At 52.6% G+C, this 19,320-nt stretch overlaps 1 protein-coding gene across 13 annotated transcripts in view; it reads left to right on the top strand.

Annotated features, from left to right (window-relative positions):
- Positions 1–19,320, top strand: part of LOC116944856 (formin-binding protein 1-like) — a 77,767-nt gene that overhangs the window by 16,770 nt on the left and 41,677 nt on the right. For all 13 annotated transcript variants that reach the window (XM_032958677.2, XM_032958676.2, XM_032958675.2 and 10 more), the window contains exon 2: positions 13,175–13,290. In XM_032958677.2, the coding sequence (XP_032814568.2) occupies positions 13,175–13,290 (116 nt within the window). The remainder of the gene's footprint in view (positions 1–13,174; positions 13,291–19,320) is intronic.

Here is a 19,320-nt window from a genome sequence, read left to right as displayed (position 1 = left end):
TGGCTACCTAGGAAGCTGGAGGGAAGGCTGTTCTCACTATGAGGCTAGCTGGAAAGCTGGATGGCTGGTTAGCTTGCCGCTTTGCTGGAAGGCTGTTTTTGGAAGGCGATCTGGCTGGCTGGAAGGCTATCTGGCTGGAAGGCTATCTGGTTATACAGAAGGCTGTCTGGCTGGCTGGAGGGCTATCTGGCTGGCTGGAAGGCTATCTGGTTGTACAGAAGGCTGTCTGGCTGGCTGGAAGGCGATCTGGCTGGTTGGAAGGCTATCTGGCTGGCTGGAAGGCTATCTGGCTGGCTGGAAGGCTGTCTGGCTGGCTGTCTGGCTGGCTGACTGGCTAACTGGTTGCCTGGCTGACGGCTGGATGGCTGGCGAGCTGGACGGCTGGCTGGAAGGCAAGGAGGCAAACACAGACGCACTGATAGGCGACAACATAACCAGACCCGTTTCCCGGCAGATGCTAATGTGCCGTCCAGCTTACCGGCAGCCTCTTGAAAGCTGGGCTGTACAGTTTTGCCTGGACCGATTTAATTAGTTTTAGCCCATTGTCTGTGTATGTGTGTGAAATATTTAAGTCTTCTACCGGCAGGGTGTTTTGAAATTGGGGGGGGGGGGGGGGGCGAGTGTGTTTTTTTTTCCCCGTCGTATGCTGCTGTGTTGTCTTTCAATGAAGACGGTTGGCAGTGATTTTTTGTTTTAATAATTTTTTATCATCGTGATTTTACATCTCTTATTTTTTTTGCTCACTATGTTTTTTTAAAGTACATAAATATTGCTGGCGGAGTGTCGTATTATTTCAAGCATGCAGCTGGCTGTTTGATAAATAACGTCGCTGCTCTCAGTGGTATCAGTGAATGTTATTCTTTCGGCTGGGGGGGGGGGGCAAAGCCCTGTTCAGGAAAAGCAAAGGTGTGTTTAAGCCTCCGCTGCTGCAAAAACTTTATTGCATAAGTCTAACCCACGCACTCGCAAACACACACACAGGGATTATCATGTGGACATTGAATGAGGATGCAATGGTTCACTCCCTCCCCATTCCACTAGGGTAATCATTACGAGCATGCTATCATATACCCCCAAAGTAATTTCATAAATTGTCACGGTGTTGAATTTACATCTATGGGACCCTTTATGCTGGCATAATCATTTTGCTACAGGCAAAAAAGGGTCCCATATAAGTGCTCGACCCGAGCCATGAATGCTTTGATATTTGCATTGACGTTGTGCTGTTTACCTTTTGGCATTGCCTGGTCTAACACTGGGGCAGAGACAAGGCCGCAAAGAAGGCTGTCTCTGCTATAGGTTGATCAGTTTCAAGGATAATGCTTACATTTGTATCAATGCATGTTTGTTTGCGTGTTTTACCGCAGGCATGATGTGTGGTTAATGCAAAATAAATGCCTCGCAATAGCCCTGTCTATTTTAACACCTCCCGTAATATTGCTGGGAAGGGTAAAGCCTACGCTTCTTTTTTTATTTTCATCCTGCGTTACGATTACATTTCAATAATCAGATCTTTGTCTCATTTTTACCGTCTCGACTGTATTGGTCATGTAAGGTTTTGCTTAACAACCATGTACGTATTGATTCACCCCCCCTCCACTTCTCCTTTACGCGGTGATCCTTTGCAATTGTCACAACAATCGGGGGCCGCGATTTCATTATTTAGAAGTTCAGAAGTGTGTTTCCCCGAGTGCAAGCCCATTGAGCTGTACACCGATTGTTCAAGGGCGACTGTCTCGACCAGTAGACAAGCAGAAACAAAGTATAAAAAAATAAGAATAGGTTTTTACCCTTTCTGGCAATAAAACAGCAGGTGTTAAGATGTTAAAAGGCCAAGTAGAAACCTTTTGCAAGAAATCAAGTCACCATTAACTACACACAGTACTTGTGGTGAACATGCAAACAAAACGTGCGCTGATAATAATCTATGTATGAAATTTTGATTTAAAGCTTTCGTGACTGCAGTGATTCATATTCTTGGTTATTTCGGTAAAGTCACGTTGAAGGGAAACAATAAAATATATATAAAAAACAATATTGTTTTATATATAATATTGTTTTATATATTTTATTGTTTCCCTTCAACGTGACTTTACCGAAAGAACCAAGAATATGAATCTATGTATTGTCTTTAAAACTGATTGGCTTACACCAGAGACAGTCGTCTTCAGGGCCTAGTGTCACCAGCGTCAGTCCAGAGAACGCCAAAAGGACATTTTAGCTCGAGGGTGAGCAGCCACAAGATGGGAACTTTTTTGATACTGGCAAAAAGGGCCCATTTTGAAGCAGAAGCAAAGTTGGGCCCCAATTTTTTTTGTTTTACAATGCAGCGGTCATCAGCGGTTGCAGTAATCCCGTGGACCAATTAAATACGAGGTGGGTGGATGAAGGGGAGCGGTGTTGCAGGAGTTATCGCACCGCCTTATGAGCCTGGCTGCTTTAACTCAGGGCCACGGCTAATACGAGTGGCGAGTGATGCTTTAACAAGTCCTGGGCCTTCCCCCCCCCACTCTTCACCAAACAGCACGGAACAGCGTGGTGAAGTATGGTCAACCCCACCCCTCCCAACCCTGCCCTTTGACTGACGCGGCATGGTGAGAGATCTTCCTCAGTCGGTGGACTAACAAAATCTGGCAAGACGCTATGCAATGTTGAGAAAACGAGTCGTACTTTCATCCTCGGTTTTGGTTCGTAGTCGATGCCAGTTTTTGAACTCGCTCTGGTGTCGTTTCCCGTTGTGTCCGTAGTTCGTGTTGTTGGCATCGTTTTGTTGTTCTTGTCGTAGCTGCCCTGCGTGTTATTATCTCCTTGGGAAAACTGCCTTTGTTTGGAGCGATCTAGCACTGAGCGTTGTAAGAACCCTTGGGCACCACCCCCCCCCCGCGCTCTGTCTCCCGAAACTCAGATGAGACCGCTTGGCCCAATTTCACCTTCCCCTCTCCACATCTGCAGTCAATTTCCTGCTGCCGCTGCCCCGTGCAGCGGAGCGAGCGGACCTTGTATGGGGGACCACGACGAGAAGGCACAGCGGCGATGTTTTGAATTACATTTTGAGATGATTTTCCGCGTTTTTATTTATTAATTAAAGTTTTTACGTTGGGCACAATTTAATACGATCTTCTTCTTCCGTAGAGGCTGCTGATGTAGATGCAGAGCAACAACTCAGAGCTTCACATTGGGGTGGTCAGGCCAGACAACCGCGTCAGCAGGAGCAGCGGAGTGTATCGCCGTGATGTCTCCTTAGTATTTGTGGATCGCACATAGCGTCGTTCTATATGTTCTATATATATTTTTAATACAATCAGGAGTTCCTTTGTTTAAAGCCAGTTAAGAGCCTGTGGCATGCTGGTTTAGGCACTAAACTACAAACCTGATGAGTTCGGATCCCGATCACGGAGCGATTGTCAGTGGCGAGTGATACCTGAACCGAGCGATACCTGAACCGGTCCTGTCACCTGCCCCCCGCCTCCCTACACTTTATGGTGAAGTATGGTCAAAAAACAAACTCAATTACTGACATGACGCGGGGAGGCCTTCATCCAGCAGTGGGTTGGCAAGGGGCCAAACAAGAGCCCGTTGAGACAGGCAGTCTCATTTCCAAGGGAGACCTGGGAGTGCGGTGTAGTTCAGCCGACGGGTTCTCGTGCAAAAATAAAAAGCGCTGAGTTAACAAATGAAACTGGATCTTTGAAATGAATTGGCTGCACACAGAGGAAAACTATTTTGACAACCACCTTAGAATTAGGTGTCCAATGATACATCAGTTCATTAATTTTTGATTTAAAGCTTTTGTGACTGCAGGGATTCATATTCTTGGTTCTTTCGGTAAAAGTCACGCAGAAGGGAAAAAATAAAACAAAAACATAAAAAATACAATTCTCACGACATTTCGACTGCAACACAAGCAATCATCATCAGGTGTGAAAACTGCAACAAGAAAATTTAAATTTATGTCCTTGTTGTGGTTTTCGCACCTGATGATGATTGCTTGTGTTGCAGTCGAAACGTCGTGAGAATTTTATTGTTTTATATTTCAGTTCATTAGTGTCCATTGTTAAGCTCGCTATGTACAGTACAGCCCCTTGTCAATCCACTGCTGAATGAGGACAGCCTCATGCCGTGGGATTTACGAAACTCGCTGCTCGGTGCGTGTTGGTGAACGCGGGGCAGCATAGATGCTGGGCCATAGGAGTGAATTACAACAATATCTACATATATTGTTTTCACTGGACTATACATGCATTACATTGCATCTGCCAGGATCAATGTTTTTGGCTGCAGACAAGTTGTGCTTGACACGTGCGCACACACCACTCCCTGCAGCCGTTCGCGGCGCTCACAATCACCGCGATGATGAACGAAAATATGTCGCTTGACTCTCGAATGCGGTCGCGACTCTGAATCGCGACACTTGATTGAATTTCCAGGTTGGTGGGGTATGGGTTGGATGCATGCGGTTGTGGGGGTGGTGGAGGTGGGAGGGGGGTGGGGTAGGAGTGAATCGTTCCCCCCCCCCCCCCTCGTGCCCGGGAGGAACGTCACGGCTGAGACAACGATGGTGCGCCGTCCACGTCATCGCCCCGACACGCTCCTCCGTGTTGCTGATGTCCCGCGGTTGAAATGGTGCCCCTGTCATGGAGCCTCGGTTAAATCGCGCAGCGGTCGCTCGTCACGCGATCAGATCGTTATCGCACCCCCCCCCCCCCCCGCATTTGGCCATATTTAATAATTGCTCACGATGGGTCAATTAGCGATACGGTCGCCTTGGCCACCGGACGTCCATGTGACCGCGATGCACACATTGTGTTGGATCTGCGTGTTTTCATTAGGCGTTTAACAGCGCGTGATTTGGTCCATTAAATTCACTTCCCACGTAAATATGTTAATTAATTAATTGATGTGATAATTAGCTGTTGAAGATTGATGCTAGTTCTATGCAAATGATGTGCTAAGACTGCTGCTTAGGTTTTTACAGTTATTGCTGCATGGCTCTCCGACGCGTTTTCGGATTCCGCCCTGTGTCGTTCGTCACCTTGTCCGACGTTTTGCTCCAAGTGTTGGGAGCTTCTTCAGGAACAATTCAGTTCCTATGATAAGCTAGTGTAGCATTTAGGCTGCAAAAGAGTGAATGGATGAAACTACAAACGTGGCAGAGCAAAACAAAGGACACACGAAGAAACCGATTTTAATCAACGTCCCGACGCGTCAACGCGGCCGAGAGGACGTTCCCCAAGAAGATGGAGCGATGAAATAAGTTCGTGTTGCAGTTGCGCCAACTACATCGCCAGATTGCGAGAGGTGGTCGGCAGAATGGTGACATGTTATCTTTCTTGCCTGGTGTACAGGAGGTCGTGGGTTCAATCCCGACCCTGACGCCTGCTGCTGTATATTTTTAGTTTGCGTGTCTCTCTCCCCGTGGGCGCGTGGATTTTTCTCCAGGTTCTCCGGTTTTTGCCTCCACATTTAGAAACATGCGCTTAGGAGTATTTGGCCGCTATAAACTTCCCAGTGATGAACCACTTCGTTGAGCTGTCATTTGTGGCCATGTCGCTTCTGAAAAAGAGCTACACAGCTCAGTGGGCCTTACCTGGTAAAATAAAACAAATAGTTTAGTAGTTTTTTTATAGCAGCGGATTGACCACGGTTGACGATGACCGGTGGTGCGTCATTGCACACTTAAAATACCTCGCAGCGAGCCTATCGTAATCAATTAATCGAATTGCTTCTCCGGTGTCCGTTTGGCGAGCCGTGCGGTTTTGTCGACTCCGGGGCAGACGTATGCTCAGCCCCGCAGGGTGACCTCAATTTGCTCGACAGCGGGCCCCAGGTTATTCCGGGACCCCGGCGGTCTCTCTCCCTCTTTTGTCGTCGCTGTGAGTGAGCGTAGTTTTACCGGGGGGGGGGGGGTTGTGCTTGTAGACGGGACGAGTGCAGCTGGCGTGGAACAGGGTCAATGCGGGATTTATTTTGCAAGACGGTCGCTCGCGGTGGTAACGCAACCGTTAGCCCCGGCGGAAATTCACCTATCTCGAGGTTGAACTAAAACGAAACTTTTTATTTGACCAGGTGAGTCCCACCGAATGGCTCTTTTTCAGAAGCAACCTGGCGATCACAAATGATCGCTCAATGACGTGGCTCGTCATCGCGTGGAAATTTAGAGCAGCCGAAGACTCTGAACGCGTGTTCATTGTAAATGTGGAGGGAAAAACTGGAGGACCTCCGATAAAAATCCATGCGACCACAGGGGAGAACGTCCAAACTCCAAGTACAGAATACAAGCGTCTGGGTGAAAAGATCGAACCCACGACCTCCTATAGTCTAGGCGAGGTAGTCAACATCTTGCCACCACGGCGGAACGAGTGAAGCAGAACAAACGAGACAGACGGAAGAAATAAATAATTGAACATTTGAATGGGAGGTGGTATGAATTGTTTTATGCTTAATATTTAACGCTGCGCTTTTAATCATTAAGCCTCCCCTCGTGTGCTCAGGTGATGTCACGATTCCAGGTCGCGATTCGAATCGAGAACGATTCCTCTCTGCGCGTTAGTGTCCGGTGATATATAAACAAGCCCTCGGGCCTCTTCGTTCACCAACCCGCACTTACCAGCGTGGCGACGTATGGTTAAACATTCCTCTCGGCCGACACAGCGCGGGGAGCCCCGCATCCTGCAATGGATTGACAAAGGGCTGCTGCACATCATTATCATCAGATCTTTGGAAGCTGAGCACGCTTTTGAGCCCGAATCGTGCTTGAACGGGCGATCACCACGCACGCACGCACGCAGGTTGTTACAGGTTGCGTTGTGAGCAGCAGAGGGCAATGCACCGACATCAATTGCTCTACCGTACTTCTATGCTCCCGACATCTGTCCCCCAAACTTCTCCAACCCTCGCAATCCAGCGTGGCGAGCTACAGTAAAATAACCCCAAGGCCAGCATGGCGGTTCGTGGCTTCGGTCCAACGGTGGATTGACAAAGCGCCGTGCGTGACGACGACACAATACTGGATACGTTGCGCACAATCGATGGCCACGCGCTGCACACGATGCCGTTGGGTACGCATCGCACCTCCGATTTACCCCCCCCCCGCGCGTGCCTCCGATTGGCGTGGACGGTTGCCTCCGTATGGTGCGAAATAAATTAATGTGTGCATGCGTACGTAGGGATCGACTAGACATGGACGCGTCGCCGTTACTGTACGAGCTCATGGCCCCGCGGAGCGAGCGAGACAGGAAGCAGGGCGGAGCGCCGAAGTTCCTCCCGCGGTTTCACTCCTTGCTCTCTGGTGGCTAGGAGATGTTGACGACCTCGCCTGGTGTACAGCAGGTCGTGGGTTCGATCCCGACCCTGACCCCTGCTGTATATTTGGAGTTTGCATGTCTCTCTCCCCGTGGTCGCGTGGATTTTTCTCCTGGTCCTCCGGTTTTTCCCTCCGCATTTCCAATCAACGTGTGTTTAGACGGGTATCTGGCTGCTATGAATTTCCACGCGATAAGCCACTTCGTTGAGCTATCATTTGTGGCCAGGTCGCTGCTGAAAAAGAGCGATGTAGCTCAGTGGGCATTACCTGGTAAGATAAAAAAAATAGTTTAGTTTTAGAGCGACGCGGAGCGAGTGAGCGAGGGATACTTCAGCTCAGTGCTCTTCACTCATTTTCACAGTGGCGGGGGGAAGGGCGGACTTTCACCGATAAGACATCGGTGTGAGAACCACCACACGTATTTGAAACCATTGGGTTTGACAGCACGATGATGGGTGTCAGGGGCCGCACGTCAGGGGCCGTGCTGAAGGCCACCACGAGCCGCCAGTGGCCCGCGGGCCTCGCGTTGAAGAACGCAGCTTTAGCGGACAGGCCGCAACGGGGGGGTCGCATCACGCGAGTGAAATGCCGACGCGTGTCGTGCACCCTCCTCCGCCCGACGCAGAGACACGAAACAAAGGTGTCGCGTGGACGACATCGGCGTTCAACTCACGCGATCTGACCTATAAGTTAATTGTGAATCATGGTGTTGGACGCGAAGGCCTGCGTGCTAAACTTATTTACCATTGGCGTAGTTGTAAATAATGCACAGAATGAGGGGCAGCCGAGATGCTCCCTGCGTGGGGGAGCTGTAGCCGAGGGGACGGGACATGAAGTGGCCTCGTTTGATTAATCAAGGACGTGGGTTGTTCAAATGACCGTCTCAGATTGCAGTGCTGTGCAACGCTGTTTTCAACATATGCAATCCATGGTACATTACACTTCTTTATTTTCTTCACATTTTATTTTAGCAGCAATATGTGGTATGCTAACAACGATAATAATTATTATGATACAATCAGCCACTGGACGAAGGCCTCCGCACACCACGCTGGTCGTGACGGTTGTTTAACCGTACTTCACGCTGGTCTGTGCGGGTTGGTGTAGTGTAGGGATTTCCGACCCCTGGTGGATTGCTCACCCCTGGTGTAGTGGGTGGTCACCCCTGGTGTAGTGGGTGGTCACCCCTGGTGTAGTGGGTGGTCACCCCTGGTGTAGTGGGTGGTCACCCCTGGTGTAGTGGGTTGGTCACCCCTGGTGTAGTGGGTGGTCACCCCTGGTGTAGTGGGTGGTCAACCCCCTGGTGTGGTGGGTTGTCGACTCCCTGGTGTAGTAGGTGGTCACCCCTGGTGTGGTGGGTGGTCACCCCTGGTGTGGTGGGTTGTCGACTCCCTGGTGTGGTGGGTGGTCACCCCTGGTGTAGTGGGTGGTCACCCCTGGTGTAGTGGGTAGTCACCCCTGGTGTGGTGGGTGGTCACCCCTGGTGTAGTGGGTGGTCACCCCTGGTGTAGTGGGTTGTCGACTCCCTGGTGTGGTGGGTGGTCACCCCTGGTGTAGTGGGTGGTCACCCCTGGTGTAGTGGGTTGTCGACTCCCTGGTGTGGTGGGTGGTCACCCCTGGTGTAGTGGGTGGTCACCCCTGGTGTGGTGGGTTGTCACCCCTGGTGTAGTGGGTGGTCACCCCTGGTGTGGTGGGTTGTCGACTCCCTGGTGTAGTAGGTGGTCACCCCTGGTGTGGTGGGTTGTCGACCCCCTGGTGTAGTGGGTGGTCACCCCTGGTGCGGTGGGTGGTCACCCCTGGTGTGGTGGGTTGTCGACTCCCTGGTGTGGTGGGTGGTCACCCCTGGTGTAGTGGGTGGTCACCCCTGGTGTAGTGGGTTGTCGACTCCCTGGTGTGGTGGGTGGTCACCCCTGGTGTAGTGGGTGGTCACCCCTGGTGTAGTGGGTAGTCACCCCTGGTGTGGTGGGTGGTCACCCCTGGTGTAGTGGGTGGTCACCCCTGGTGTAGTGGGTTGTCGACTCCCTGGTGTGGTGGGTGGTCACCCCTGGTGTAGTGGGTGGTCACCCCTGGTGTAGTGGGTTGTCGACTCCCTGGTGTGGTGGGTGGTCACCCCTGGTGTAGTGGGTGGTCACCCCTGGTGTGGTGGGTTGTCGACTCCCTGGTGTAGTAGGTGGTCACCCCTGGTGTGGTGGGTTGTCGACCCCCTGGTGTAGTGGGTGGTCACCCCTGGTGCGGTGGGTGGTCACCCCTGGTGTGGTGGGTTGTCGACTCCCTGGTGTGGTGGGTGGTCACCCCTGGTGTAGTGGGTGGTCACCCCTGGTGTAGTGGGTGGTCACCCCTGGTGTGGTGGGTGGTCACCCCTGGTGTGGTGGGTGGTCACCCCTGGTGTGGTGGGTGGTCACCCCTGGTGTGGTGGGTTGTCGACCCCCTGGTGTAGTGGGTGGTCACCCCTGGTGTGGTGGGTTGTCGACCCCCTGGTGTAGTGGGTGGTCACCCCTGGTGTGGTGGGTTGTCGACTCCCTGGTGTGGTGGGTGGTCACCCCTGGTGTAGTGGGTGGTCACCCCTGGTGTGGTGGGTGGTCACCCCTGGTGTGGTGGGTGGTCACCCCTGGTGTGGTGGGTTGTCGACCCCCTGGTGTAGTGGGTTGTCGACCCCTGGTGTAGTGGGTGGTCACCCCTGGTGTAGTGGGTGGTCACCCCTGGTGTGGTGGGTGGTCACCCCTGGTGTGGTGGGTTGTCGATCCCCTGGTGTAGTGGGTCGTCAAAATTTGCCGCCCCGTATGTCACTCGCCACTCGTGTTGCTCGCTGTTCCCCGCGTAGCGACGTGGAGTGAGCGAGGCCGCCCTTGTTGCTCTTCCCAAGAGCCGTCGTCATCTCTATGGTCCAGTCGCTTTGAAGCAGTGGTGCAGAGCTGCACGGACGGTGTACACGGTCGGGACTTTTTTGTCACTCGGCTGCTGGATGAAGCGGGCCTTTTCTGGACATCGTTTGAGAATATTTCACCACGCTGGCCGTTGGCGTTTTTGGTGAAGGCAGGTGGCATTGACGTTGGAACGTAGTACAGTGCAATATATGGGTTTTGCTCCTGCACGGCCCTGTTAAAACCAAAAAAACAATCACCGCTCCGCCGGACCGAGCTTCATTACAGGCCCTGTTCATGTCACGAGTCGGGACGTTTCCCACAGCAATTATATCCATGACGGAATCCACGGCAAAGCGAGGGCATGTGATTTTGTTTTGGGTTTTTCCGCCTCTCCGTCTTTGTTTTCGCTCCGTTCTGTCTGGAATGCCTCGCTGGGGCCCTGTGCCCTTTGCGCCGCTCACCGTATGTATGTATGTACGTACACGCGCGTACGCGTGTTTGCACGTGTACACGTGGGTTCGCATTCGTGCGTGTACTGTGTTGCGTCTGCGCTGTGTAGCGGTTAGCATGTCATGCTATGAACCTGGGACGCCAAGTTCTATTCCCACTCACGGCCAAGATCAGTGATTTATCTGAACCGGTCCTGGGCCTCCCCAAGGTCGATTCAGCCTCAAATGAGTACCTGGTGCAGTGTGTAAACATCGCTACTGAGGAAACAAAGGCAGCTGGGCGTAGTGCCAGCCACCCACCGTCTCGTGTGCCATGCTTCCTAACAGCACTTGTCCCAACAGTCTGTTCAGGCTATACGGGTGATCTTTGTCTGTGTGCGCGCACGCGCGCGTGCCCGCCAAAGTGTTCCGCGCGGGTGTGAAAAGAGGATGCTGCCACCCTTGGTGAGCTGTGACCGTGCCCTGGAGGGCCCTCTGGGTACAGTTGGAGTCCCTCGTGAGGCTCTTTGCGAGGCCTGTAGCCGCGGGAAAGATCCGGCACCACAATTTTGTCCCCGTGCCTGTCGAGGGCCATAATTGTTACACTTAACAGCCGCTGGTGCAAGGCAAAAAAAAATCTTCTCCTGTGGAATTTGCTGTTTGGTTTTGAGAGAGTTTTTCGTAGCAGATGTGAGTGTGTGTACAGTGTTGTATTCATGAAATCACTCTGCAAGTGGAGAGAGTGGGGGGGGGGCTGAGAGGAATTATGTGGAGATGTTTGGGTGGCGTGTTTTGATTTGTATCGATTCGTGGGATTCTCGCTTGTTAATTTTAATAGTATATATATTTTTTACCCTTTATTTTCAGCGGTAATGCCGAATGTGAGCTGTCAGAATTATATAAGGATATCCGAACTGGGTCTGTGCCACCACTTCCTTAACCCGCACTGACCAGCATGGTGAAATATGGTCAAACAACCCCCTTGACCGACGTGGTGCGTAGGGGTAGGCCTTCAATTTGAAGCAGCAGCACGCAAAGGCGTGGTGCTGCTCGTAGACCGCAGGAAGCCAAGACCCCGTGCGTGATTGTCATGTGCCCTCGTAGCTCTCAGCCTCATCCAGTCTGGAGGCCTTCATCAAGCAATGCGTTGACAAAGGGCTGTGAATTAATAACGTTATTATTATAGTGATTACGTTTTACAACGGAGAAATGCACGCTCGACTGGGCAACGTCCCTGTCCCAGAGGAGACGAACGTGTGGACGCAGCTTGAGCGTCCCGTCGCCCCTCGCCCTATCTGTCATCCTAAGCGACAAAACAAAACTCCACTTAAACTTTACGCGGCTTTCAAACACAACTGCTCGACGGAGAAGGATGTGTTCTGCATAGGTGAGATTTTTTTTTTTTAGACGGGATCCCCCCTCTCCGCCCCCCGCTATTTATTAATTACGTGGAATTTTGTACTATTTACCCTTGGCCGAGGGCTCGGCGCGCATTGTGTGGCGGCTCACAGCCCCGTGACCATCAGATACCGGTGGCTTTTATGCTCTGTGAGGTGAATGCGGTGCGGGTCCTCCCTTCCCTCCACCACCGGTCGCTTTGTTGTCGCTCAAATGTACGTGCGCGCGGTTCTGGTGACCTCTGCCTAACGTACTGTGTGTGGAGTCCATGCGTTCCCCATTAAAGGACAGCGGGCGTCCATTTAGCTTGCTGCTCTGTGTTGTTTGTATTTTTAAAGGTGGCTCGTGGACCACTTACTGCCGTACCTGGGAACCATTATGTTCGTCTGTCCTGTCTTGCTCACGGTTTTCGCAGAAAGCTACAAAGCCCCTAAACCGATCGCTATGAAACTCACCGCACAAAGCTCGCCAGCATCAGTACTAAACTCAATAACACCAATGCTAAGCTCACCACACAGCTCACCAACACCAGTACTAAATTCACTACACAGCTAACTTCATGTCATCCGGTGCACCAGAACGACTAGTGTGTGTGTGTCTGCGTACACTGTAGCTTAACTCGTGACACTTTGACGGCGTGTTTTACGTACTGGCTTGTACAACTCGCTTCCCCAGTCGCTCTTGCTTCGTCTCCTGATTGCAGACGCACATTGGCGGTGGTGGATCGACCGGCGGGCGGTGCGTAGCTGAAAGAGACGCCGGGCGCGAGTGTGCGCTGCGTGTGATCAATGCCCCGCACCTGTGGCCCCGCAGTGGAAAATCTCAGGGGGCCTCAAGTGGCTTTGTGATCGACTGCGGAGGGCGTTTTACCCTGGCTTTCAAGTGTCGCGTGCCTGTGTGTGTGTTTTTTTTATCTAGGCTCACAATCCGATCGATCGCAGGCGTTGTGAGGCCCTCATCCAGCAGTGGATTAACAAAACCCGGGACCGACTGTACTTGCACATAGAAGCGCTTTTTCTGTTTATTGTGATGACCTTCCCCCGCACCTCTGATTAGCCACGTACGGTGCGAAAGAAGTTCAACGTACATACGTACATTAACACGCCGTTATCCTGGTGTTGCGCAATGCTGACGGAACGGTATTTTTGACGAATCCTCCGTTTCGCTCCTTTTCTTAACAGGATCAGTTTGACAACGTTGAGAAGCACACGCAGTGGGGCATTGACTTTTTGGAGAAGTACTGCAAGTTCGTGAAGGAGAGGACCGAAATCGAGACCAACTATGCCAAGCAGCTGCGGTAAGAGCTCCGGTTTGATCCGGTTACCACTCAGCTCTGATTTGCTCCTGTTACCACTCAGCTCTGGAGCTTCTGTAAACATCGCACATGTACATGACGTGCCAAATGCGTTGTCTAAACACCCTTGGCAGGGGCGGCAATGCGTGCGTGTGTTATGTATTACACCAGGTACTCAAATGAGGCTGAGCCGACCTAGAGTGAAGCCCAGGATCGATTCAGTTCTCGTTACTGGTGTTGGCCCTGAGCGGGAATCGAACTCAGGATACCGGATTTGGAGCGCAGCGCGCGAACCGCCGCTACATTACCGCTCCCCATAAGCCATAAGTAACCAATTAACGGTTCTGGAAACCGCGTCCAACAAAGACAAAGATTCCCTGTATAGCCTCAACAGACTGTTGGGGCACGTGCTGTTAGTGAGTAGCACCTATGAAGGCTGGCACGGCACACGAGGGGGGTGGGTGGCCAGTACCACGCCCAACCGCGTACACACACACACAGGCAAACACGCGTGCGTGTAACCCGCTCGTGCGCGATGCTTGCTGACAGCCGCTCTCACGATGAGCGGGCAATCGCGGTAATGGCTCCGGCGCACGAAGGAGACGCCTCCTCCTCCTAGCTGGAAGATCTCTTGGTCACACGGTCCGCCCGCCGCCCCGCCCGTCGTACGGGCCGCAGCTGGCCGCTCGCGCTACGCTCACGCTGTTGCCACCGCTGCTGCCACCGCTGCTGCTGTTCTAATAAGAAAAGTGCTCGGCGATAAGGGATTTGGATGTTTTATTTATTATTCCTGATTATTTTTTTTTACTACGTAGGTGGTGTTCATGCTCGTACTGTACGGCTCTCCGATATGAGTTGTTGCCACACCGGCATGATGCCCGACATTCAGTTTCGCCACGTGTGGCGGGAGCTTCGTTAGGAGCCGAGTTGAATTAATTTCCCCATGGAGGTCTCTGCACGCGGGGCAAAGCGTCGGGCATCGTGACGAACAGCGCGTGGCACGACCCGCGGCACGACCCGCGGCACGACATGCGGTTATGCCACGCGGTACGACCCAAACACACATTAGAGACCTTGCTATGTCCTTCCTACATTTTTCGTCTCAGTTTATTGATTACGTCTGCAGTGGTTTCATCCCTGTCTCTTCTCCTTGCTCCGCTGCGCTTGCTTGGTTCGTTAGGCGGGTGCCGCTCGGGTTGACACGTGAGAGATGGCGACGGCTTGGGGGGGAGGCCTTCGTCCGGCAGTGGACGGATCGTGGCTGACGTTCAGGGTGATAGTTTGTCGTTCTTCCCCCTCCCCCCCGCACCTCCGATGAGCGCGGTTGGCTACGTACGGTGCGAAAGAAGTTCAACGTGCATGTACGTGATGGTGACATAATGCTTCGCACAGCTCGGGAATTCCCGGAGGGGAGACTGTTTGTGAATACCGGGAATTCTAAGGCTCGGGGTCTGTGGAGTGGCCACGAGGTGGCGATACAGCAGTGGATTGAATCCATCTGTGCAGAGCTTCGAGTGTTATTTCTCTCCTTCGCGTTGTGGGCTCTCTCCCCTGGGTGCCGGATTCCTCGCACAAATCCAACCACTCATGAATGGGACTGAACCGGCCAATCATTACAACGTAGCAGGAACCCACCCACCCCCCGACATTATGAATTATTGGTATTAAAAACGGTAAGACGATTGCAAATACGGTCCCATCCAATGTTGTACTTCAGTTTTCAGTGTAGTCCAGCCAACATGGACTACATTGTGAGATTAGTCGTATCCAACTAATCTGATTCTTACTCGGATTAATCGTTCATTCAGATCTCTGTTTCAAAATATATTTTTACTCCGCTCATAATCTTTATTTAGGCTGGAGGAATCCGATGAGCTATGAAGCTCTTGTTCACAGATGCTCAGTATGGGCGGGTCATCAGTCTCACTCGGCTCCCTCCGACCTGGTTATAAATACATGCAATGGTGATAATGGCAACGTTGAGTCGACGTTGTTGTACCGACTATTTTTGTGCCATGTTCCCGGATTCTGACAAAGCGTCTCGGCGGGCTGGCGCCGATAAACATCAGACCGGTGATGGGTGATGGCCCACTCGGAGTTCGTTGCGTGCGGCAATGATCAACCGATGTCATTTCATGTCCGCAGGCACCGGGTGATCCGCCAGGAATCCTGATGGGCACCACGTCATTTTGCCAAGGGTGTTACTCATTAAAAAGGAGGCACCCATTTCGCTAATGGGCACCACTAATGGGCACCACGAATGGGTACCACTTGACTTTGCCAAGGGTGTTGCTCATTCAAAAGGAAAATGAATCACAACTTCCCGTTACTCCGAAAATATAAAAGGAACCGAAATAAAAAATGGGGGTTGAGTTTTTAAGTCCGCTTAGAGAGTTGAGCGTTGCTTCACAGGGAAGTCAACAGCGTTGGTCCAATGGAGAGATTCGCCTACACACCATAGGAATGTGGAATTTCCACCACTACCTCTGTGGAAAGTCTGGTTCAGGGCTGTGAACAGGAGGTGAGCAGCGTCTCAGTGCTCTTTGGAGCAGAAAATTACTTGGACTTTTTGAGGGGGTTGGGACTGAACTTTGTGCAAAGAAGCGTGGAGAGGTGCAAGCTTGGAATTACATTGAGATACAGAAAAGGTGGAAGCGATGCTGGGCCGATGGACGGTCAAAAACTATGATGGAATGGCAGCCAACGACTTGAACGCGTCCGAGATAGTACAATCCGCAGCGGAGATGGAGCGATCAAATCCGTTTCTGTGCAGCAGGTGCCAGGCGGATCACTAAGTCGCAGCACCGCGAGCGAGTGGTGGCGGCGACAGCTTTGGGGGACCTTCACAAGTGGTTCGGCGACGACGATGACGATGACGCTTCCCACAACTCTCCGATATTCGTGCGGGAGCCCTCGTGGTGGTGGATAGAACACGACTGATGCTCGTGACGATGACGACAACGAGGTAGTCGCGACTGTCATGCGAAGAGGCAGGCAGCAGGTGGTGGTGGTGGTGGTGGTTGTGATAGGTGTTGCCTCGACCCCTGGTTTTGACCTTCTGGAGGGACAAGGGGGTGGCGGCAGCGGTTTTTGCATTCCCCTCGCATTGCCTGCGATCCTCGGGGCCATGTGGTGGCTGGGCGCGCCGGACGACGAGACGCATCGTTGGGGACGGAATTGCGCGCACGCATACTGGACGGCGGGGGAAGCACCGAAAATAAACCGTCCACGCGTATAGCGTTACGTATAGCGTTACGTATAGCATAACGTATAGCGTTACGTATAGCTTTATGACCGCGCCCGCTCGCCTGTGTGTTTATGTGTTGGTGGTGCCACACGGGGAGCGGCGGCGTAGCGGTTAGCGCGCTGCGCGAAGAACCCGGCCACCCGAGTTCGATTCCCGCTCACGGCCAACAAAAGTGACGATAATTATCTGAATCGGTCCTGGGCCTCCCCGAGGTGGTGTTGGCCACCCACCCCCTCGTGTGCCGTGCCGACCTTTCATAAGTGCTCGCTAACAGCACTTGCCCCAACAGTCTGTTAAGGTTATGTGAGGGATCTTTGTATTTGTCTGGGCAAGTCCTCACCTTTGCCTCTATCCGCACAGCAGTATGCATGTGTTGCACTGCAGTGATCGAGCGGCACGTCACGTGTGGTGGGGTAAATTGTGGGTAGTCCCACTGCTTTCAGTACGGCTGGGCAGCGTGCAAGAGTCGGTCAAATTCCCTTTACGTAATAGTACTAAATTATTCACTTACTCATCCAGGGTCACCGCATTGGGTTTTACATTTTAAGATGTTTTCAGACAATTGTTATTATTATACGCGTGGGAGAAACCCACGAAAGGGAAGAGGGCAACACTCTGTCCCTGTACACACATGGAATAAACAGATGGCGATTAGTCCACTTGCTCTTCCGTCTTCTCTTGGCAAGCCGGAGGTACGGGCTCCTCCCCGACGCCCACGGGAAGGGAGCTTCACACCCCGTCTGTGCGGCGATCCGCCAACCCCCTCGCTGCTGCCTCGACAGCGCTGGATTGCAGGCAGGCACGTGCATAGCCGCCTCCGACCAGCAAAGAGAGGCTGTCTAGAGCTCCCTCTAGTGGAGGCCCCTTCCTGCTGGCAGGAGAGTGAGCGAGCAATTGCAGGGCTGCACCTTTGATGCTGTACATTTCGTGTGTGTACGTGCGTGTTGTTTATTTTAAATTCAAATGCAGCGCTCATTTTATTTTGCCAAACACCACCAACTCAGGACCGGCAGCAGCAGTAGGGGCAGGGGCAGCGGCAGAGGTGCCCATGGGCAGCTGGGGGCGGCTCAACGGACCGCAGAAGCGGCAGTGACTTAATGGCAAAAGCAAAAATAGCTCCCCCGGGACATGTGATCGGCGAGAGCGTGGTGACGCTCGTCTTACAAGGCGTTGCCCCTTTTGTTCTACCGAGCGCCACGGTGGCCCGGGCTGGGACTGCGACGTCGCACGCGCGTTCAGTGGCGCTCCGGCAAACCTTGCCCCACGATCGCTCCGCACACACACGCCGGTGCTTCCTTTTTGGAGAAATCGGCAGTGCCAGCGAAGCGGATTTTCCGGTTTGCTCTCGAATGCACGACGACGACGGAAACGGGACCGCCGATTGATTTTAATCGTCAGGAGCCCGGCCGACTGTATTATTATTATTATTTATTTGTTTGCAGCAGCAACAACAACAACAACAGCAAAAAAAAAGCCTTGTTCTTGATTTTGAGGTGTCCCTGTTACTTCCCCCACGGGGCTCATAGTGCTCGCGTTGCAGCGAATTGAGCCGGCCGCCACTGGAACCAGGGTTTGACTCCAAGTTTTAACCACCGATGATTAAGCGGATTCTCAAGTGTAGTCGTTACAGCTCGGTTTCCATGGTTTTTAAAATAATAATTGATTATTATGCGCATGATTCAGTACGTACCCAGCGACCCGAGTTCGATTCCCACTCATGGCCAACACCAGTGACGATTGTCTGAATCGGTCCTGGGCCTCCTAGAGGTCGACTCAGCCTCAAATGAGTACCCGGTGCGACAAAGGCGGCTGGGCGTGGTGCTGGCCACCCACCCCCCTCGTGTGCCGTACCGGCCTTCATAGGCGCTACTCGCTAACAGCACTTGCCCCAACAGTCTGTTAAGGCTTCGCGGGGAATATATGTCTTTGGTACATTCTAACACAATGAAAGTATTTCAATGCTAAACACCTCCGGTGGTGTGCATTGAGTAGGCAGAGAGTTCTTCTCTTGCACAGGGTGGTGCAATGCTAGCTGCAAGAACATTCTGGGGGGAGATTTCCTGGTCTCATGACACGTCGCCTGCGGCGCAGTAGGAATGCACTTTTTGACACCAGCAACTGCATTTCCTGGACGCCACAGCTACTGCTGCCGCCCATTTAAGGAAAACCTCCGCTGCTGCCGCTGATATTGTCCATAAAAGCAGCTGCAGGCGTCTTTCGTTCCAGACGTGTAAATGTCCAAACCGTCTGTCCGGTTGGCGACGGTGGGGAGCGTGCGATCGTTTTCAGCGATACGCCGCCGTCTGCCCACAACTCGCTCTCAACTCGCTCTCATCCCGCGCTGCCGCCGCCCCCCCCGCCGCCATCTCCCTCGCGCGCTCGTCGTCATCGTCGGTTGTCGTCGCTCCGCTAACGTGCGGAACGAGGGAAACGGGGCCCCTCGCCCGCTCTCGAGAGCGACCCATTTTTTTTAACGCCGCAACGATATTTATTGCCGGCGCTTAACTTTGTTCCCGGCTCCCAGGACACGGCGGGGAAATTTTATCGCCGTTCTCACCGAGTGGGGCTCTCGGGAACGCGCGACCTTGGGATGCAGAGTCGTAGGCGTAAGTTGTCGAGCGGTGGAGGACTGGATGCGGGCCCCCTTGGTTTGGTCTCTTACGCGGCCTGCGGCCGCACAAAACCTTACCGCCTCGAAACTAAACTAAAACTATTTTTACTTTACCAGGTAAGGCCCACTGAGCTATACAGCTCTTTTTCAGAATTGACCTGGCTATCACAAATGA

This window comes from Petromyzon marinus, chromosome 22 (assembly GCF_048934315.1).
Source record: "Petromyzon marinus isolate PM22_M1 ecotype Great Lakes invasive population chromosome 22, UKy_Petmar_22M1.pri1.0, whole genome shotgun sequence".
Taxonomy (NCBI): domain Eukaryota; kingdom Metazoa; phylum Chordata; class Hyperoartia; order Petromyzontiformes; family Petromyzontidae; genus Petromyzon; species Petromyzon marinus.
The sequence above is the reverse complement of the archived record's forward strand: the minus strand, read 5'-3'. Positions and strand labels throughout refer to the sequence as shown.